This window comes from Mus caroli, chromosome 18 (genome assembly GCF_900094665.2).
Source record: "Mus caroli chromosome 18, CAROLI_EIJ_v1.1, whole genome shotgun sequence".
NCBI classification, from domain to species: domain Eukaryota; kingdom Metazoa; phylum Chordata; class Mammalia; order Rodentia; family Muridae; genus Mus; species Mus caroli.
In genome coordinates, this window is record NC_034587.1 from 5,764,967 (window position 1) to 5,781,954 (window position 16,988).

Consider the following 16,988-nt stretch of genomic DNA (forward strand, 5'->3'; position numbering starts at 1 on the left):
AAGTTTCTGCGCTAATATCCACTTATCAGTGAGTGCATATCAAGTGACTTCTTTTGTGATTGGGTTACCTCACTCAGGATGATATCCTCCAGATCCATCCATTTGCCTAGGAATTTCATAAATTCATTGTTTTTAATAGCTGAGTAGTACTCCATTGTGTAAATGTGCCACATTTTCTGTAAACATTCCTCTGTTGAGGGCCATCTGGGTTCTATCCAGCTTCTGGCTATTATAAATAAGGCTGCTATGAACATAGTGGAGCGTGTGTCCTTTACCAGTTGGAATATCTTCTGGAAATATGCCCAGGAGAGGTATTGCTGGAACCTCTGGTAGTACTATGCCCAATTTACGTGAAAAGATAATTCTAGACCCAGCCCTTAAAGGAATTCCAGGAGCTTGGGCTTTGAGCTGGGTGTTTCAGAACATGCTAAAGAAGTAGATCATGTGCCCCAGTACAGGGGAATGCCAGGGCCAGGAAGCAGGAGTGGGTTGGTTGGGCAGCAGGGTTGGGGAGGGTATAGGGGGCTTTGGGATAGCATTTGAAATGTAAATAAAGACAATATCAAATAAAAAAATGAAAAAAAAAAAAGAAGCTGGCAGAACACTTCTACTCTAGCTTTAGCTTAGTTGGTCTGGAGATGGGCCCTTCTGATAGGTTCCATGTGGGGTTGGCTGCTGGACAGTTCTCCACGGTGAGACGAGAGGTGTTTAGGTACACAGACAGCTCACTTTTATTTTTATAAGTAGGAATGGCAACAGCCAGAGTGAATTTTCATATTTCAACACCAAGAATATCTCATTCATCTTTCAAAGTAGACATACTTGGTTAATATTGTGGGAGTTGGTCCTGATTATCTCCCCAGAAAGTAAGCACCTAGTATGTTGGGCCAACACTCTAGCTTCTACATTTCTTAGCTAGGATACCTGTTTTTCATGCCAGCTGTTTTTCTAGATAAGTGAAAAGAGTTCTGAGTAAGGAGGATGAAGCTCTGGTGGAAAGGGGCAGCCAGAGATGGAGGAATTGGAGCAGAGGAACCCACTTGGTAGGGGCCTAGTCTCTATTCCTCATTTGTGAAGCTGAACTTGGATGGGTCCTGAAGATCCTATGCATCACTCTTTGAACCTAAGCCAGTGCACCACTATTTTGCTCTCAGTCCTATTCAACTTGTGCCTAAGAACCACAGTGAAAGCACACACACATAAAAATTACCTTACATTCAGTCTTATGAAGTTGATAGAGGCTGGTAAAGAGGAAATTAATAAATCCCTTAAAGAAATACAGAAAAATACAAACAAACAGGTGAAGGAAACGAACTAAACTATTCAAGAACTGAAAACAGTACCAGAAACAAACAAACAAACAAACAAACAAACCAAAAAAACCCAAAAAACAAAAAACAACCCCCCCCCCAAACTGAGGAATCCTGGAGATGAAACAGGAAGTACAGATTCAAGCATCACCAACAGACTACAAGAGATAAAAGAGAATCTTAGGTGCAGAAGATACAATAAAAGATAGTGATACATCAGCCAAAGAAATATGAAATTTAATAAGTTCCCAACAGAAAACAACCAGGAAATCTGGGAGACTGTAAAAAGATCAAAATGAAGAATTGCAGGAATAGAAGAAGATGAGGAGGAAGAGGAAGGAGGAGGAGGAAGAAGAAGAAGAGGAGGAGGAGGCGGTGGCAGCGGCGGAAGCAGCAGCAACAGCAGCAGCAGCATCCCAGCTCAAAGGTCCAAACAGTATTTTCAACAAAATCATAGAAGAAAATTTCCCTACCATAAAGAAAAGATGCCCATAAATGTACAAGAAGCTTACAGAACACCAATACTAGACCATAAAAGAGAATCTTCCCACCACAAAATAATCAAAACACTAAATGTACAGAACAAAGAAAAACCTGCAAGGGAAAAAGGCTTAGTACCATTTAAAGGCAGACCTATTAGAATTACAGCCTACTTCTCAACAGTGACTGTGAAAGTCAGAAGGGCCTGGGCAGTCTAAGAAATGACAGATACCAGATAGACAACAAATGACAGTAGCTTAGACTACTATACCCAACAAAACTTTCACTCACCATAGATGGAGAAAACAGATATTCTACGACAAAACCAAATTTAAACAATATTAATTCCCAAATCGAGTCCTACAGAATATAGTAGAAGTAAAACTGCAACTCAAGGAAGTTAACTACAACCAAGGTAAGAGACAAAACAAAAAGAAGTGCAGACACACAGATGCACAGATAGGAGAAAGGATACATTCAGTACCACCACGACCATTAAAATAACAGAAATTAACAATCATTGGTCATTAATATCTCTCAACATCAATAGACTCAACTACCCAATAAAAACACATAGACTAGAGAATGGATGCTAAAACAGAACCTATCATTCTGCTACATATAAGAAACAAATCTCAATAACAAAGATAGACATTTCCTCAGAGTAAAGGGCTAGAAAAAAAAATTCCAAGCAAATGAAGAGTAACCATTCTAAATCTAATAAAATAGATTTCCAACCAAAATCAATCAAAAGAGTCAAGGAAAGATTTCATACTTATCAAAGGAAAAAAAAATCTACCAGGATGATATCTCAATTTTGAACTCATATGCCCCAAATGCAAGGGCACTCATAGTTGTAAAAGAAACACTGTTGATGCTTAAATCACACATTGAACCCCAAACGTAAATAGTGGGAGATTTCAACATGCCATTCTCACTAATGGACAAGTCATCCAGACAGAAATCAAACAGAAATAATGGAACTAACAGATGTTATGACTCAAATGGAACTAACAGAGATCTATAGAACATCTCACCCAAACACAAAGACTATCCTCAGCACCTCATGGAAACTTCACCAAACTGAGTTACAAAGCAAGTCTTAGCACACATAAGACAACTGAAATAACACCCGGTATCTTCTCAGACCACCATGGATTAAAGCTGGACTTCAACAACAACACCTACAAAATCATAGAAACTGAACAATTTTCTACTGAATGACATCTGGGGCAAGGTAGAAATAAAGAAATTAAAGACTTTTTAGAATTCAATGAAAATGAATGTACACCATGCCCAAACTTATGGGACACAATGAAATTTGTGATAAAAGGAAAGTTCATAGCATTACAATGTCTTCATGAAGAAATCAAGGAGAGCTCGTATTTGTGATTTAACAGCATACCTGACATTTTTAGAACAAAAAGAAGAGTAGATGGCAGGAAATAAAAGTCAAGGCTGAGATAAGATAAGGCAGATGGGTAATATCCAAATTAACAAAATCAGAACTGAAAAGGGGGCAGATACCAAAGAAGATAAAAAAAAAATGTATATATTTTGGTCTTTCTTCAAAAATCTGTACTCCACATAATTGGAAAATCTAAATGAAATGCATGATTTTATTGATATATACCACTTACCAAAGTTAAATCAAGATATTAGGTAAACTATATAAATAGTCCTCTAACCCTAAGGATATAGAAGCAAACATTAAAAGTCTTCCAACAACAACAATGACAATAGCAGCAGCCACCGCCACCATCAACCCTGGCTAGACAATTTTAGTTAAGAAATCATACCAAGACTTTCAAAGAAGAGATAATTCCAATTCTCCTCAAATTATTCCATAAAATAGAAACAGAAGGAACACTGTCAAATTCCTTTTGAGTCCACATTCGCCCTGATACCTAGCCACACACAGACTCAACAAAGAGAATTCAGACAAATTTCCCTTATGAAATGCAAAGTAGTCAATAAAATACTTGTAAACTAAATCTAAAAACACATAAAAAACATCATCCACCATCCATGATCAAGTATGTTTCATCTGAGAGATGCAGGAATTGTATAAAACAGGGAAATCAATCAATGTAATACACCAAATAAACAAACTACAAATAAAACAAAACAAAATACAAAGACAAAAAAACATTATGATCTCATTAGATGCTGAAAAAGTCTTTGACAAAATCTAACAACCCACCATGTTAAAAGTCTTGGAGAGATCATGGATACAAGGCACCTACATAAACACAATAAAAGCAATACATAGCAAACCAATAGGAATCTCAAATTAAATGAAAAAAAAAACTGGGAAGCAATCACACTAAAATCAGGCACAAGACAAAGCTGCCCACTCTCACCCTATCTATCCAATATAGTACTTGAAGTTTTAGGGAGAGCAGTAAGCAGATCAAAAGGATACTAACAGAAAAGGAAGAAGTCAAAGTATTGCTATTGGAGTATGATATGATAGTTTACATAAGTGACTTCAAAATTGTACCAGGGAACTTCTAAAGCTGTAAACACCTTCAGAATGGTGGCTCGATAAAAAAATCAACTAAAAAAAAAAAATCAGCAAAACAACATCCATTACAATAGCCACAAATAATATAAAATATCTTGGTGCAAATCTAACCAAATAAGTGAAAGACCTGTATAAGAACTTCAATTCTTTAAAGAAAGAATGGTGGCTAGGCTGGAGGGAGGAAAGAAAGAGAGCTAGCTGCACAATAGTGTACTTTACTGAATGCTAAAAATAAAAGTTTCATGCTATGCATATTTTAACCACAAACTGAACAACAATCAACAACCACCACCACAGACACCAGGCACCAACAGAGGGACTGAGGTTCTTTATGTCCTCATCGGTCTGTGATAAATAGATAAGTAGCCTGGCTTCTGGTCACTGAAGATTTCCCCAGAATACATATGAAAATGACCCTTAAAGGGACTACTACAAACACAAGTGAATCATACAAATGCCAAGTGAAATTTTTAGAAATGTCTGAGTAGAGACTAGAAAGATAGCTCAGTAGGTAAATGCTTACCTTGAAAGTACAATGACATGACTCAGAACTCTTCAAACTCAAGTAAAAGCTGAAAACAACACTGTATATCTATAATTCCCATGCTCCAAATACAGTTGCAAAGTGGAAGATCCTCAGTTCACTGGGCAGCCAGCTTGTTGTATAGACTGGCCAGGCAAATCGCCTATCTCAAGGTAGAGGGGGAGGACTGACATCCAATGTTGTCAGATCTCTACACATGCACACACCCATGCCCACAACCACACATGCATGCAAGCTACACATGCCCGTAGAACTCAGCACAACCAGGCCTCAGCATCTGCTTTCCTATGTTCAGCAACTATCATTTGATATTTTGGAGTTCAAAATCCGCTTTGTGATGGCGTGAGAACATAACAACTAGTCTGTGGTTTATGTCTATCTGCACAAGATTGGCCTGGTTGGGGGAGCATGATTGTCTGTCCAACTGAGACCAATACAAGTTTGTAAATGGAACCAACTGCTCTCCCAGACAGTTGCAGATAGGAGTGTAGGTCCAGTGGCTATGCAAACCTTACACTACTACCTTCTGCACGTAGTTCGTCAGGAGGCAGACTCCAGAGAAATGTCCGACTTGAGGACACTGGAAACAGCCCACTGCTGAGTAGGCTGTGTTCATCTTTGTCTTGGCCCAGGCTCCTTGCTTCCAAGGAGGCCTCAATCCTGCTATCCTCTCTAAGAGGTATTTTCTTTCCTTAGTCACTTGAATGATATGCCCCCTTTCACTCTAGAGGAATTACCAAGCTTTGGTGCAAAGGTAGAGATAAAGACTTCTTATAGAAAGTAGGGCTTGAGAGCTCCACTTTATCACCCAATAACAGTGTGAAGTCTCTTTACAAATGTGGTTCAAGGCTACAGATTCCTTGGTAACTATACCTTTTAACCATTTACAGCATATTAGTCTGTCAAGACTGCTGAGACAAATGCCACAGCTAAAACCATCTTTTTTTCTGTTGGAGGGCGGCATCTGAGGTTTTCCTCCTTGTCCTACAGGTAGTTGTTCTCCTGGGTCTCCCATGGTCTCAACCACATTGTTATGTCCTCGGGTTCTTTGCAAATAGTGATATCTTGACTTCTTCCCTGTCAATTTGTATCCATTTGTTCTCTTTTTGTTGTCTAATTGCTCTGAGTAGAACTTTGAGTATTATATTGAGTAGGTAAGGATAAAGTGGGTAGCCTTGTCTTGTCCCTGATTCTTGAGTTTCTCTCCATTTAGTTTGATGCTGGCTATTGGTTTGTTGTATATTGCTTTTATTATGTTTAGGTATGCACCTTGAATTCCTGATATCTCCAATATTTTTAACATGAATGGGTGTTGTATTTTGTCAAAGGTTTTTTTCAGCCTCTAATGAGATGACCACGTGGTTTTGTTCTTTGAGTTTGTTTATATCGTGTATTACATTGATGGATTTCCGTATATTGAACCATCCCTGCATTCCTGGGATTAAGCCTGCTTGATCATGGTGGATGATCATTGGTCTGTAGTTCTTTCTTTTCTTTTTTTTTTTGTGGCTTAGGTATCAGTGTGACTGTGGTTTCATAGAAAGAACTGGGTAGTGTTCCTTCTATTTCTACCTAATGGAATAGTTTGAGGAATATTGGTATTAGATCTTCTTTGAAGTACTGATAGAATTCTGCACTAAAACCATCTGGCCCTGGGAGTTTTGGGTTGGGAGATTTCACTGCTTCTATTTCTTTGGGGCTTATGGGGTTGTTTAAATGGTTTATCTGATCCTGATTTAACTTTCATACCTGGTATATGTCTAGAAAATTGTCCATTTTATCCAGGTTTTCCAGTTTTATTCAGTATACACTTTTGTAGCAGGATCTGATGATTTTTCTAATTTCCTCAGTTTCTGGTGTAATGTCTCCCCTTTCATTCCTGATTTTGTTAATTTGGATATTGTTTCTGGGCCCGCTAGTCAGTCTGACTAAGGGTTTATCTATCTTGTTGATTTTCTCAAAGAACCAGCTCCTGGTTTTGTTGATTTTTGTATAGTTCTTTTTGTTACTACTTGGTTGATTATAGCTCTGAGTTTGATTATTTCCTGACCTACTCCTCTTGGGTATATTTGTTTCTTTTTGTTCTAAAGCTTTCAGTCAAGCTGCTAGTGTATGCTCTCTCCAGTTTCTCTTTGGAGGCACTCAGAGCTGAGTTTTCCTTTTAGCACTGCTTTCATTGTGTCCATAAGTTTGGTATGGTTTTTTTTCTTATTTATTTATTTATTTATTATTTATTTATTTATTGCTTGCTTGCATGTGACTATACTGTTGCTGTCTTCAGACACACCAGAAGAGGGCATCCAATTCCATTACAGATGGTTGTTAGCCACCATATGGTTGGTGGGCACTGAACTCAGGACCTCTGGAAGAGCAGTCTGTGCTCTTAACCCCTGAGCCATCTCTCCAGACCTGGGTATGTTTTTAGAAGTGGAATTATGTTTGTGTCTTTTTCTTTGTTTGGATTTGTTGTGGAAAGATTAATTTCTTGCCTTTTCTTGGGTGTAGTTTCCCTCCATGTGTTGGACTTTTCCTTCTATTATCCTCTTTAGGGCTGGATTTGTGGAAAGATATTGGTATGTGTGTGTATGCATATATATATATACAAATATATGTATGTATGTGTGTGTGTGTATATATATATATATAATTTATATATATATAAATATATATATATAAAATATATATATATAATTATGAATCGGTGGAGTAAAAAAAATCAGCTATACCAATCTCATTAATAGATTTAGTTTATTCTACAGAGAGAGAGAGAGAGAGAGAGAGAGAGAGAGAGAGAGAGAGAGGAGAGAGAGAGAGTATATGAGTACACTGTAGCTGTTTCCAGACACACCAGAAGAGGGCATCAGGCCATTACAAATGGTTGTGAGTCACCATGTGGTTGCTGGAAATTGAACTCAGGACCTGTGGAAGAGCAGTCAGTGCTCTATCTGCTGAGTCATCCCTACAGCTCCAGAAAGATAATGTTTAAATTTGGTTTTGTCTTAGAATGTCTTGGTTTCTCCATCTATGGTAATTGCGAGTTTTGCTGGGTATAGTAGCCTGGGCTGGCAGTTTTGTTCTCTTAGGGTCTTGTATGACATCTGGCCAGGATCTTTTAGTCTGGCTTTTAGAGTCTCTGTTGAGAAAACTTGTGTAATTCTGATAGGTCTGCCTGTTTATGTTACTAGACCTTTTTCCCTTACTGCTTTCAATATTCATTCTTTGTTCTGTGCATTTGGTGTTTTAACTATTATGTGACGAGAAGACTTTCTTTTCTGGTCTCTGGTGTTCTGTAGGCTTCTTATATGTTTATGGGCATTTCTTTCTTTAGATTAAGAAAATTTTCTTCTATAATTTTGTTGAAGATGTTTGCTGGCCCTTTGATTTGGGAATCTTTACTCTCTTCTATACCTATTACCCTCAGGTCTGGTCATGATGCAAGATCTGTGCTCATACCTGAGATGAAACAACCTTCCCCACAGCTGTATTCTTTCTAAGCCCTCAATAGAACTGCTATCAATGTCCCTATTTCTATCAACCATCTCTAAGAATCCAGGGTTAGCTTTCCTTTTGAAAACATGCCTCCAATCTCTTCTATCCTTTGGAACTGAGCTTCAAAGCTACCTTTACCCCCAGCCCCCCCACCTTTTCAAGAATTTGTTAGAGCAAGATTTCCCAAGACTGAAATCTGCAAAAGTCTCCTCAAAAAACCAAGACCAAATACCAGGGGTACTGACTGGGTATCGTAAGCAACAAATGTTTCCCCTTGGTTCTGAAGGATGAGAGGTCAGTATCAAGCAATCTGCTGTGGCCTTTCTCCTTGGTTAGAAATTGCTGCCTTCTCTGTATCTTCACCCTGCCATCTCTCTGTGTGTCAATGGCTCAATCTTGTCCATTTGTGAGGACAACAGAGACATGTGATTAGGGCCCATCTTGATGACCCCATTTTTAGTTGATGTCTTCTTCAAAAACATTACTGCCAATTATGGCTACATCCTGAGTTTTATGGGTCAGATTTTGAATGTTTGAACTCTGAGGAGATCTAATTTGGCTGCTAACAGCCAGAACCTGTTACAGGCCTCTATGTGGGTTCTAGTCTTAGTGCTGGGATACACATTTATCTGAGATAAATGCATGCTGAGAAGCACAGCATGGGGGAAAGACTCCTACAACTCCAACTATCACTTTTGTTTGCTAAAGCTCACTGGCCTCTGAGATGGAGCAAATCAGTGGGTTGGCCTCTTTCCACCACTTTTCTTCTGTTTTAGGAGGTGGGGCAGGCTGTGCACCCAGCCTTACACAGGTTCCTCATTCCAAAGTGGAGTTTCTGAAGTGTTGCTACTGAGAAAACAATTTCAGTGGGCAGCTAGCTAATACCAAAAAAAAAAAAAAAGTTGGAATTAGGTAATTTGTATTAACACATGACTATGACTTTAATATGTAATCCAGAAAACCTAAAAATAGTTCAGTGGCATTAATATAACAAAATCCCTTGTAATGTAACGTTTCGAAGCTACTGTATTATTGAAGATAACAGTGAGAATAACTTGTGTCATTAGGAAATAATAAAATTATGAATCGGTGGGTTAAAAAAATCAGCTATACCAATCTCATTAATAGATTTAGTTTATTCTACAACCTTGAAAGATTCCTATTTTTTTGTTGGTTTTTCTTGAGACAGGGTCCAGGCTGCTCTGTTACTTACCCTCCTCCTACACTTCTGAGAGCTGAGGTTACAGGCATGTGCCACCACAACTGATTCTTCATACTGTGCTGATCAACTGAGTGCTAATGAGGTAAAGAAGTTTATAAGTGATACTATTACAGTCCAGGAAGCAGCACCACGGTGTCACTTTGTATGGATGTTTTCTGTTACAGATAATTTAAGAAAAGATTAAGGAGCAAAGAAACTCAAAAGAAAATTTAGCTTAATGAGAAAGGGGATAATCTAAAACCTCAGACTCTGAGAACATGAATAATGGTGGCACTCAGGGTTTGGCTCACACTTGCCATTTTAAAATGGGGTTAATCACAAATTATGATTAGAGAAACTTGTCCATGTCCTCTCTCTGAGTTAAGTCTTGCTATCTGGCTGGCCTGGTCCTCATGCATCATCCTGTATCAGCCTCTGCATGCTGGGAATGAAGGTGTATGCTATCACACTTAAAGAAAATGTTTTAGCATCATCTCATAGTAGACAGATAAAGGTTTCCAAAATATTTTAAAGGGATAAACCAAGCTAAATGTGTGAAGACTTCTGTGGTCATGGTGGATCACTACACAGAGGATTCTTTTTACTGATGCCATACTAGGAAGAATCCCATGGCCTTGGGTCTTTTGCTTGGGGTTGGGACAGGACAGTCAAACTTGTACACTACAGATCTCCCAACCTGTGCCACCGGTTTCCCTCTGAGAAAACAGTCTGCTCGGCATATAAATAGCCTATTCAAACCATGAACTGTGGCACTCAGAACAAATGGTCATCATACAAGAGTCTCAATAGGCTGCTTGTTAATTAGTCAGGAGAGAGAGGAGCAGGCCTAATGGAGGTCTGTAGTCTCCAGAGATAGGTGAAGGGCACAAGATGTACATTCTATTTTCCTCAAAAGGATTTTTATATATACTCTGGGCTTGAATTTTGTCTGGATCCCCCTGTTTCTACCTCCAAACACTAGCAATTGTACGAGACATCTGGTTATAGTCTACACTCTGGAACTAAGTGGTCACTGTGTGTTTTGTTCCCTTTGCTCAAAACTGGTATAAAGCTATCATCCATCACAGGTTATTATGATCTGGTGAGAATTAGCATGTGGTTTGCTTGGCAATCAATCAGCTTGGTTACCAATAGGGTTCAAAGAAAGGACAGAAACTATTCTAAAAAACCATTATTTTTCTTTTGACAAAATATGGAAAACATAGAACTTTTGTATGAGTTCTACATTTTGCATACTAGTATTACATGTAACATAATGCTTTCAAAAAAACTAGTTTTCTTCAAAAAAAAAATCCTTACTTGAAAAGAAATTCCAACCTCATTGTAATAGATTATTATTTATGGTACTGAAGATCTCACAAAAGAACATATATTTAGTGTATGCTCATCAAAATAATCCTCCCTCTCTCTTGCAGGTACTGGGGCCAAACCAAGATGCTCAGATACTGAGCTCCAGCTCCAGCCTCCAAACCATTCTTTACACTCAATTTCAGCTGAAGGAATTTGGTCACATTTTGTAGGTTTTTATATAGAAGAGGGACAGATAAATAGATAAGATAGATAGATAGACAGATCATTTAAAAATACAATATCATATATAGTTTAGACGATTTTTGCTTCAACCGTTCCCAAGAAAAGAAATATAAATTCTGGCTATATCATTTACTAGCCAATGTCCCTCTAGCCTGGTGACTTTCCCACACAGGTTGCAATAAGATTCTCGCTCTCGGACTATTGGTCCAAGTATGTGGTGTGACTGGTATATGGCTTGTAACCTCCTTCCTCAAGGTGGTTAGCGTAAGTGTTAAGCCAAGCAAAGAGCACAAGAACTGACTAAAGACTCCTGATGGCTGAGGGGGTTGAGTGCTTCTATGACTCAGCATTCCCTTCTCAGTTTTCTGACACCTGTGGATAGGCCCTCAGCCAGTAATTCTCACAGAACCTGAGGTCTGGTCCAGTGGGACATCATCACATAACTGGGAGCTGGGTGGACGGCTGTCCTCATGTGGAGGCTCCTCCACTGGGTTTGCAGAGAGAATGATGGAATGATGCTTGTGCAAATCAAGCCCCAGAATACAGAGCCGATTATCAGTATCTGAACTTGACAAATATGCTAAAACATGGAATGTGTCCTCTGAAGCCAAATGAAAATGTTCTAATTTAGTTTCTGAACTTTTGCGGTTAGGCTTGCTGCCCACAGAGGAACACAGACTTTTACTACTAGTCCGACGTGACACGGGAACCTAAATATAAATCCCCAAAGAAATATTTACCTGTAACAGAGTTTCAGCAAATACTTTGTGAAACTAGAAAGTGCTGCCAGCACCTGTTCCTGGTCAAAGTGATGAGAAACACAATTCACTACATTTCCACAGCCAGGTTTCCTGCTGGACTGGCTTAAAACCATCAGCTAAATTCACTCACTTTTTTACCACCCCAAATAGACATGGTATCCCTGTAACTTACATGTCCTCCACTGTGATGTCTTTCAGGATCTGGCAGTAATCCACATTCCACACAGCTTGGTCATCCCACACCTTAGAGGCCAGCAGGATTGCCCCTAGAACAATGCGCTTCCAATTGGCTGGACAGATATCAATCTCTGCGTATGTCAAGAGCCTTTCAAGGTATACCTGAGGAGACATGAGACATGAGGAAACCAATGCTAAGCTTTCAGTTGTCTCCTCCACCCAAGTAAACTCAATAGTCTCTTAACCAGGAGTTACCTGGACACACTTACTTCTTTATATGAATATATATGAATATGCTGTAATCAGTAAAAAAAAAAACGTGTCTTGAAATGATGTCATTTAAAGAGCAATGGCAAAGGTACTGACAAAACCAAGCACACTAAACATATAAAGAAATGTGTTGAGTACCCTTAAAATATATAACCTAAGATTTTTTAAACGTATTTTTCTCCTCTTAATGAAAATAGATTTTTTTTCCTCACATACTATATTGTGAATGCAGTTTTCCCTCCCTCTACTTCTCTCAGATTCTGTCTACCTCCCATCCCACTCAGATCCATTCCCTTTCTGTTCCTCATTAGGAAACAAACAGGCTACTAAGGGATAATAAAATAAGATACAGTAAGCTAAAACAAAGGCTAACACAGGCAGCTGAATTAGACAAATCAAACAGAAGGAAAGGCGCCCAGGAGAAGGCACAAGAAACAGAACCACTCATTCGCACAATACACCTGGGGATCCATCCCATGTACAGCCACCAAACTTGGACAGTATTATAGATGCCTGGAAGTGCTTGCTGAAGGAAGCCTGATGAGGCTGTCTCCTGAGAGGCTCTGCCAGAGCCTGACAAATACAGAGGTAGATATAGAGCACGGGGTCCCCGATGGAGGAATTGGAGAAGGAACTGAAGGAGCTGAGGGGGTTTACAGCCCCATGGGGGTAGCAACAGTGTCAAGCAGTCAGACCTCCCAGAGCTCCTGGGGACTGGACCACCAACCAGAAAGTACACATGGAGGGACCCATGGCTCTGGCCACATATGTGGCAGAGGATGGCCTTGTTGGACATCAGTAAGGGGAACACCCTTGGGCCTGAGGGTGTTCGATGTCCCAGTGTAAGGGAATGCCAGGGTGTGAAGATAGGAGTGGGTGGGTGAGGGAGCACCCTCATAGAGTTGGGGGTGGTGAGATAGGGGTTTCCAAAGGAGAGATCTGAAAAGGGGAAAACATCTGAAATGTAAATAAAGAAAATATCCAATTAAAAATATGGAAAAGAAAAAAATCTTTGCTGTAAAGAAACAGAAGGCATTAAGATTGTGAGTATCTAGAGGTAGATATGAGATAAGAAGCACATGGCAGTGAACGAGCATGGCAGGCGGGTGTCCACATTCTTCTCAATGTGTCTATGTCAGCTGATCTTTGTTGTAGTTCTGTTTCCTTGATGGTTTCAGCAATCTTCAGAAACTACTGTTTTTATGCCACCCTGTGTTTAATGGTCAGATGGAGACATCATGATGCCCAGAACACTTTGAGAAATTCTACACAACGGTCAATAGACAATACATTTGGTGAAAAATAAAACCTGCTTTAGAGAAAGAAAGGAAGAAAGAAAGAAAGAAAGAAAGAAAGAAAGGAAGGAAGAAAGGAAGAAAGAGGAAAAAAAGAAAAAAAGAAAAGACAAGAGAAGACAAGACAAGAAAAGAAGAATCAAGAATTCCATGAGAACAATGATCTGGAGGCCATAAGTGCACCATAACACACTAATTCTTAAAGCACTCAAGACCAGTGAGTATGCTTAGACACAGGCTGGAGGTCACACACTTTAACAGAGAAAATGTAGCTTGCCTTGTCAATATTGAGACTGGTATAAATCCCAAAGCCACTGGTCAAAATACTTTCTCAAACAAAGCATGTAAAGGCCGCAAAGCAATTTTTTCTTAATCTATCAAGTATTTTATTCTTGATCTTAGCTAGTGCACAAGAAGCCACTGACCTATTCAGTATTTATTTTTAAAAATCATTGTATGCTGTGTGAGGCTATGTGCCATGCTGCATAGGTGGAAGCCAGAAGACATCTTTATGGAGCCAGCTATCTCCTTTCCTTTCCTGTGAGCTCTGAGGATGGAACATGTCTCCAGGCTTATGCTGCAAGTGCCTCTATCTCCTGAGTCATCCATCTTGTTGCCTGTTACAGAGCTTTTGTTTTTGTTTTGTTTTTTTCCACTCATTTACATCATTTTATTTGGAAATGTTTTAACAGTACAATGAATCTAAACGTCAGGGACAATGGCTGTCAGTTTAGTCATCATCCATTTATTATTGAGCATGGAAAATTATTTACATGATGAAATAGTTCAGAAAATCAGTGGAATGGGCAGCTTCACGTGACACCATTTCAACAGTGATTTCAGTCAACATATTTTCCAAGAATGTCACTATCTCTAAATAAGACATAAGGCTTGTTGTCTAGACTACCTTTGGTGCCTCCATATTCTGGGAGAAGTTTATCTCTAACTTTCCTGCTTACAGGCTGAATCTCTCTACCCTTTCCTTCCCACCTGACCCCACAGCCACAACCATTGCTTGAAATACTTTTCCTTGAGACTTTTCTGGAAGCATGATGGCACCGTTTGTTTGTTTTTAAAGACAGGATCTTACTATTTACCTCACAGGGATCCTCCTGCCCCCTATAGTTTTTAAAAACTGTCATTGTAATTTCAATTCACATGTGGCTGCTGATATGGTTATTACTGTAGTAGAACACATGTCACAACACTATTGCTCAATCATTTCTAATTGTATATGCAGCACTAGGTACGCTCATTGTTCAGTAACTATCTTTACCCATCAATATGCAGCTTTTTTATTGTCTCTAAATGAAATTCTACATATATTAACATTAACATATATCTACACTGAACAATTTCTTTTCTAGCCCCTGCAATTCCTCCTTCTGCCAACTCCTACAAGCACTACTGTACCTTTGTATCTCTAGGAACAAGTATCTTATGAGTATTTTATACCAATGCATCATACAATATTTATCTTCTAGGCCCTGATTTATTTCAGTCAGTATAAGGCATCTTCAGGACAAAACAGAGACCAGGAATAAGGAGGCACCCAAGAATCAATGGGGGTACCCTTAGGTGTGACTCACAGCACAGGGGATATGGAACCTGAAGAGGCCACCTCCTGTACCCAGGCAGGAACCCCCAACAGAATAAGGACACCAACCCACCCACAAAAAGTTTGACCCCAAATTTTTCTTTTCTTTACTTCAGGGATCAAGCATAGACTGAGGGAATGGCCAACCAATAAGCAGCCCAACTTGAGACTCATCCTATGGGCAAGCACTAATTCCTGACACTATTAATGATACTCTGTTATGCTTGCAGACACCCACACCCACAGCCAAGCAGTGGATGGAGCCTGGGGACTCTTAAGAAAGAACTGGAAAAAGGATTGCCACCCCAAAGGGGGCAGGAACTCCACAGAAAGACTAACAGAGAGTCAACTAACCTGGACCCTTGGAGCTCTCAGAGACTAAACCACCAACCAAAAAACATACATGGGCTGGGCCTAGGCCTCCCTGCACATATGTAGCAGATGTGCAGCTTGGTCTTCATGTGGGTCCTGAACAACTAAAGGGGGGCTACCCTAAAATCTGTTAACTGTATGTGGGATCTGTTCTTCTTGCCGGGTTGCCTTGAAGAGATTTGATGTGCCAGCATGGGGGCGGGGGGGATACCTAGAAGGGGAGGGGAGGAAGAATTGTGTGAGGGGGTGACCAGGAAGAGGGCAGTGAATGCTATGTTAATTGAATAAGTAAAAAAAATTAAAATTAGAAAACAAATAAATAAACAAACACATAAACAAAACAAACAGGAAGTCCTTCACTTAAGATGTCACAGGGTGTTGAGATGGCTCAGAGGACTCAAGTTCTGTTCCAATATCCATATCAGGTGGCTTACAACTACACACACACACACACACACACACACACACACACACACTTTTTAAAAAACTGTGTCCTAAGTAAGTTGCCTGTTAGTTTCCCATAACTAATTTAGACTATTTAAAGCTTTTTTTTTTTTTTTTAAGATTTATTTATTATATGTGAGTGCACTGTAGCTATCTTCAGACACCAAAAGAGGGCATCAGATCTCGTTACAGATGGTTGTGAGCCACCATGTGGTTGCTGGGATTTGAACTCAGGACTTTTGGGAGAACAGTCAGTGCTCTTAACTGCTGAGTCATCTCTCCAGCCCCTTAAAGCTTCTTTTAATCATAATTTTGCAGTTTCTATTCATTTACAAAATGAAACTCTGTATGAGAAAAATGAAACTCAGATTTGTAATACTCTTAAGAACTTGCTTTATAAAAAGATAGAATATGTATAGCTTTATGTATATATTACTCTTACATACATACATACACACACACACACACACACACACACACACACATGTGTATGTATAGTCCTAAATAGTTATAAAATGTATAAAAAGCCACATGTGGAAAAGAAAATGTATAACTTTTATAAAGTCCAATTTATTTATTTTTTTATATAATCCCTGCCTTCTATGCCATTTTTTTTTTAACTTACTTACTTACTTACTAAATTTTTTATTCACATCCCAGTTGGAACTCTTAGGGAGAAGTTGGGGGTTAAGATTGAAGGTCCTGAAGGGGATAAGAACTCCACAGGAAGCCCAACAATGGACAGAGATTTCCTAAAGAAAGAAAACCCATACCAGATATGGTACTGGGGCTCTCAGGAGAGGCTCAGTTTTGGCAAGTCCTAGAGAATCAGGACAATAGCATGGGCTGGCAAAGATGTACTAGGTGAAGTGAAAAGTAAGACATCAGGCAGCACCATAGACTTAATGACAGCAGACAAGAGAAAGGAGACAGGTCAATGAGTCCGCTTACCTGCCAAACAGTGTCT

The 16,988-nt window shown here is 39.3% G+C and overlaps 1 protein-coding gene across 2 annotated transcripts in view; it reads right to left on the bottom strand.

Annotated features, from left to right (window-relative positions):
- The window catches only part of Ccny (cyclin Y), a 143,892-nt gene that overhangs the window by 6,121 nt on the left and 120,783 nt on the right, over positions 1-16,988 (bottom strand). For both annotated transcript variants that reach the window (XM_021150564.2, XM_029472158.1), the window contains one exon: positions 12,039-12,205. In XM_021150564.2, coding sequence (XP_021006223.1) covers positions 12,039-12,205 — 167 coding nt within the window. The remainder of the gene's footprint in view (positions 1-12,038; positions 12,206-16,988) is intronic.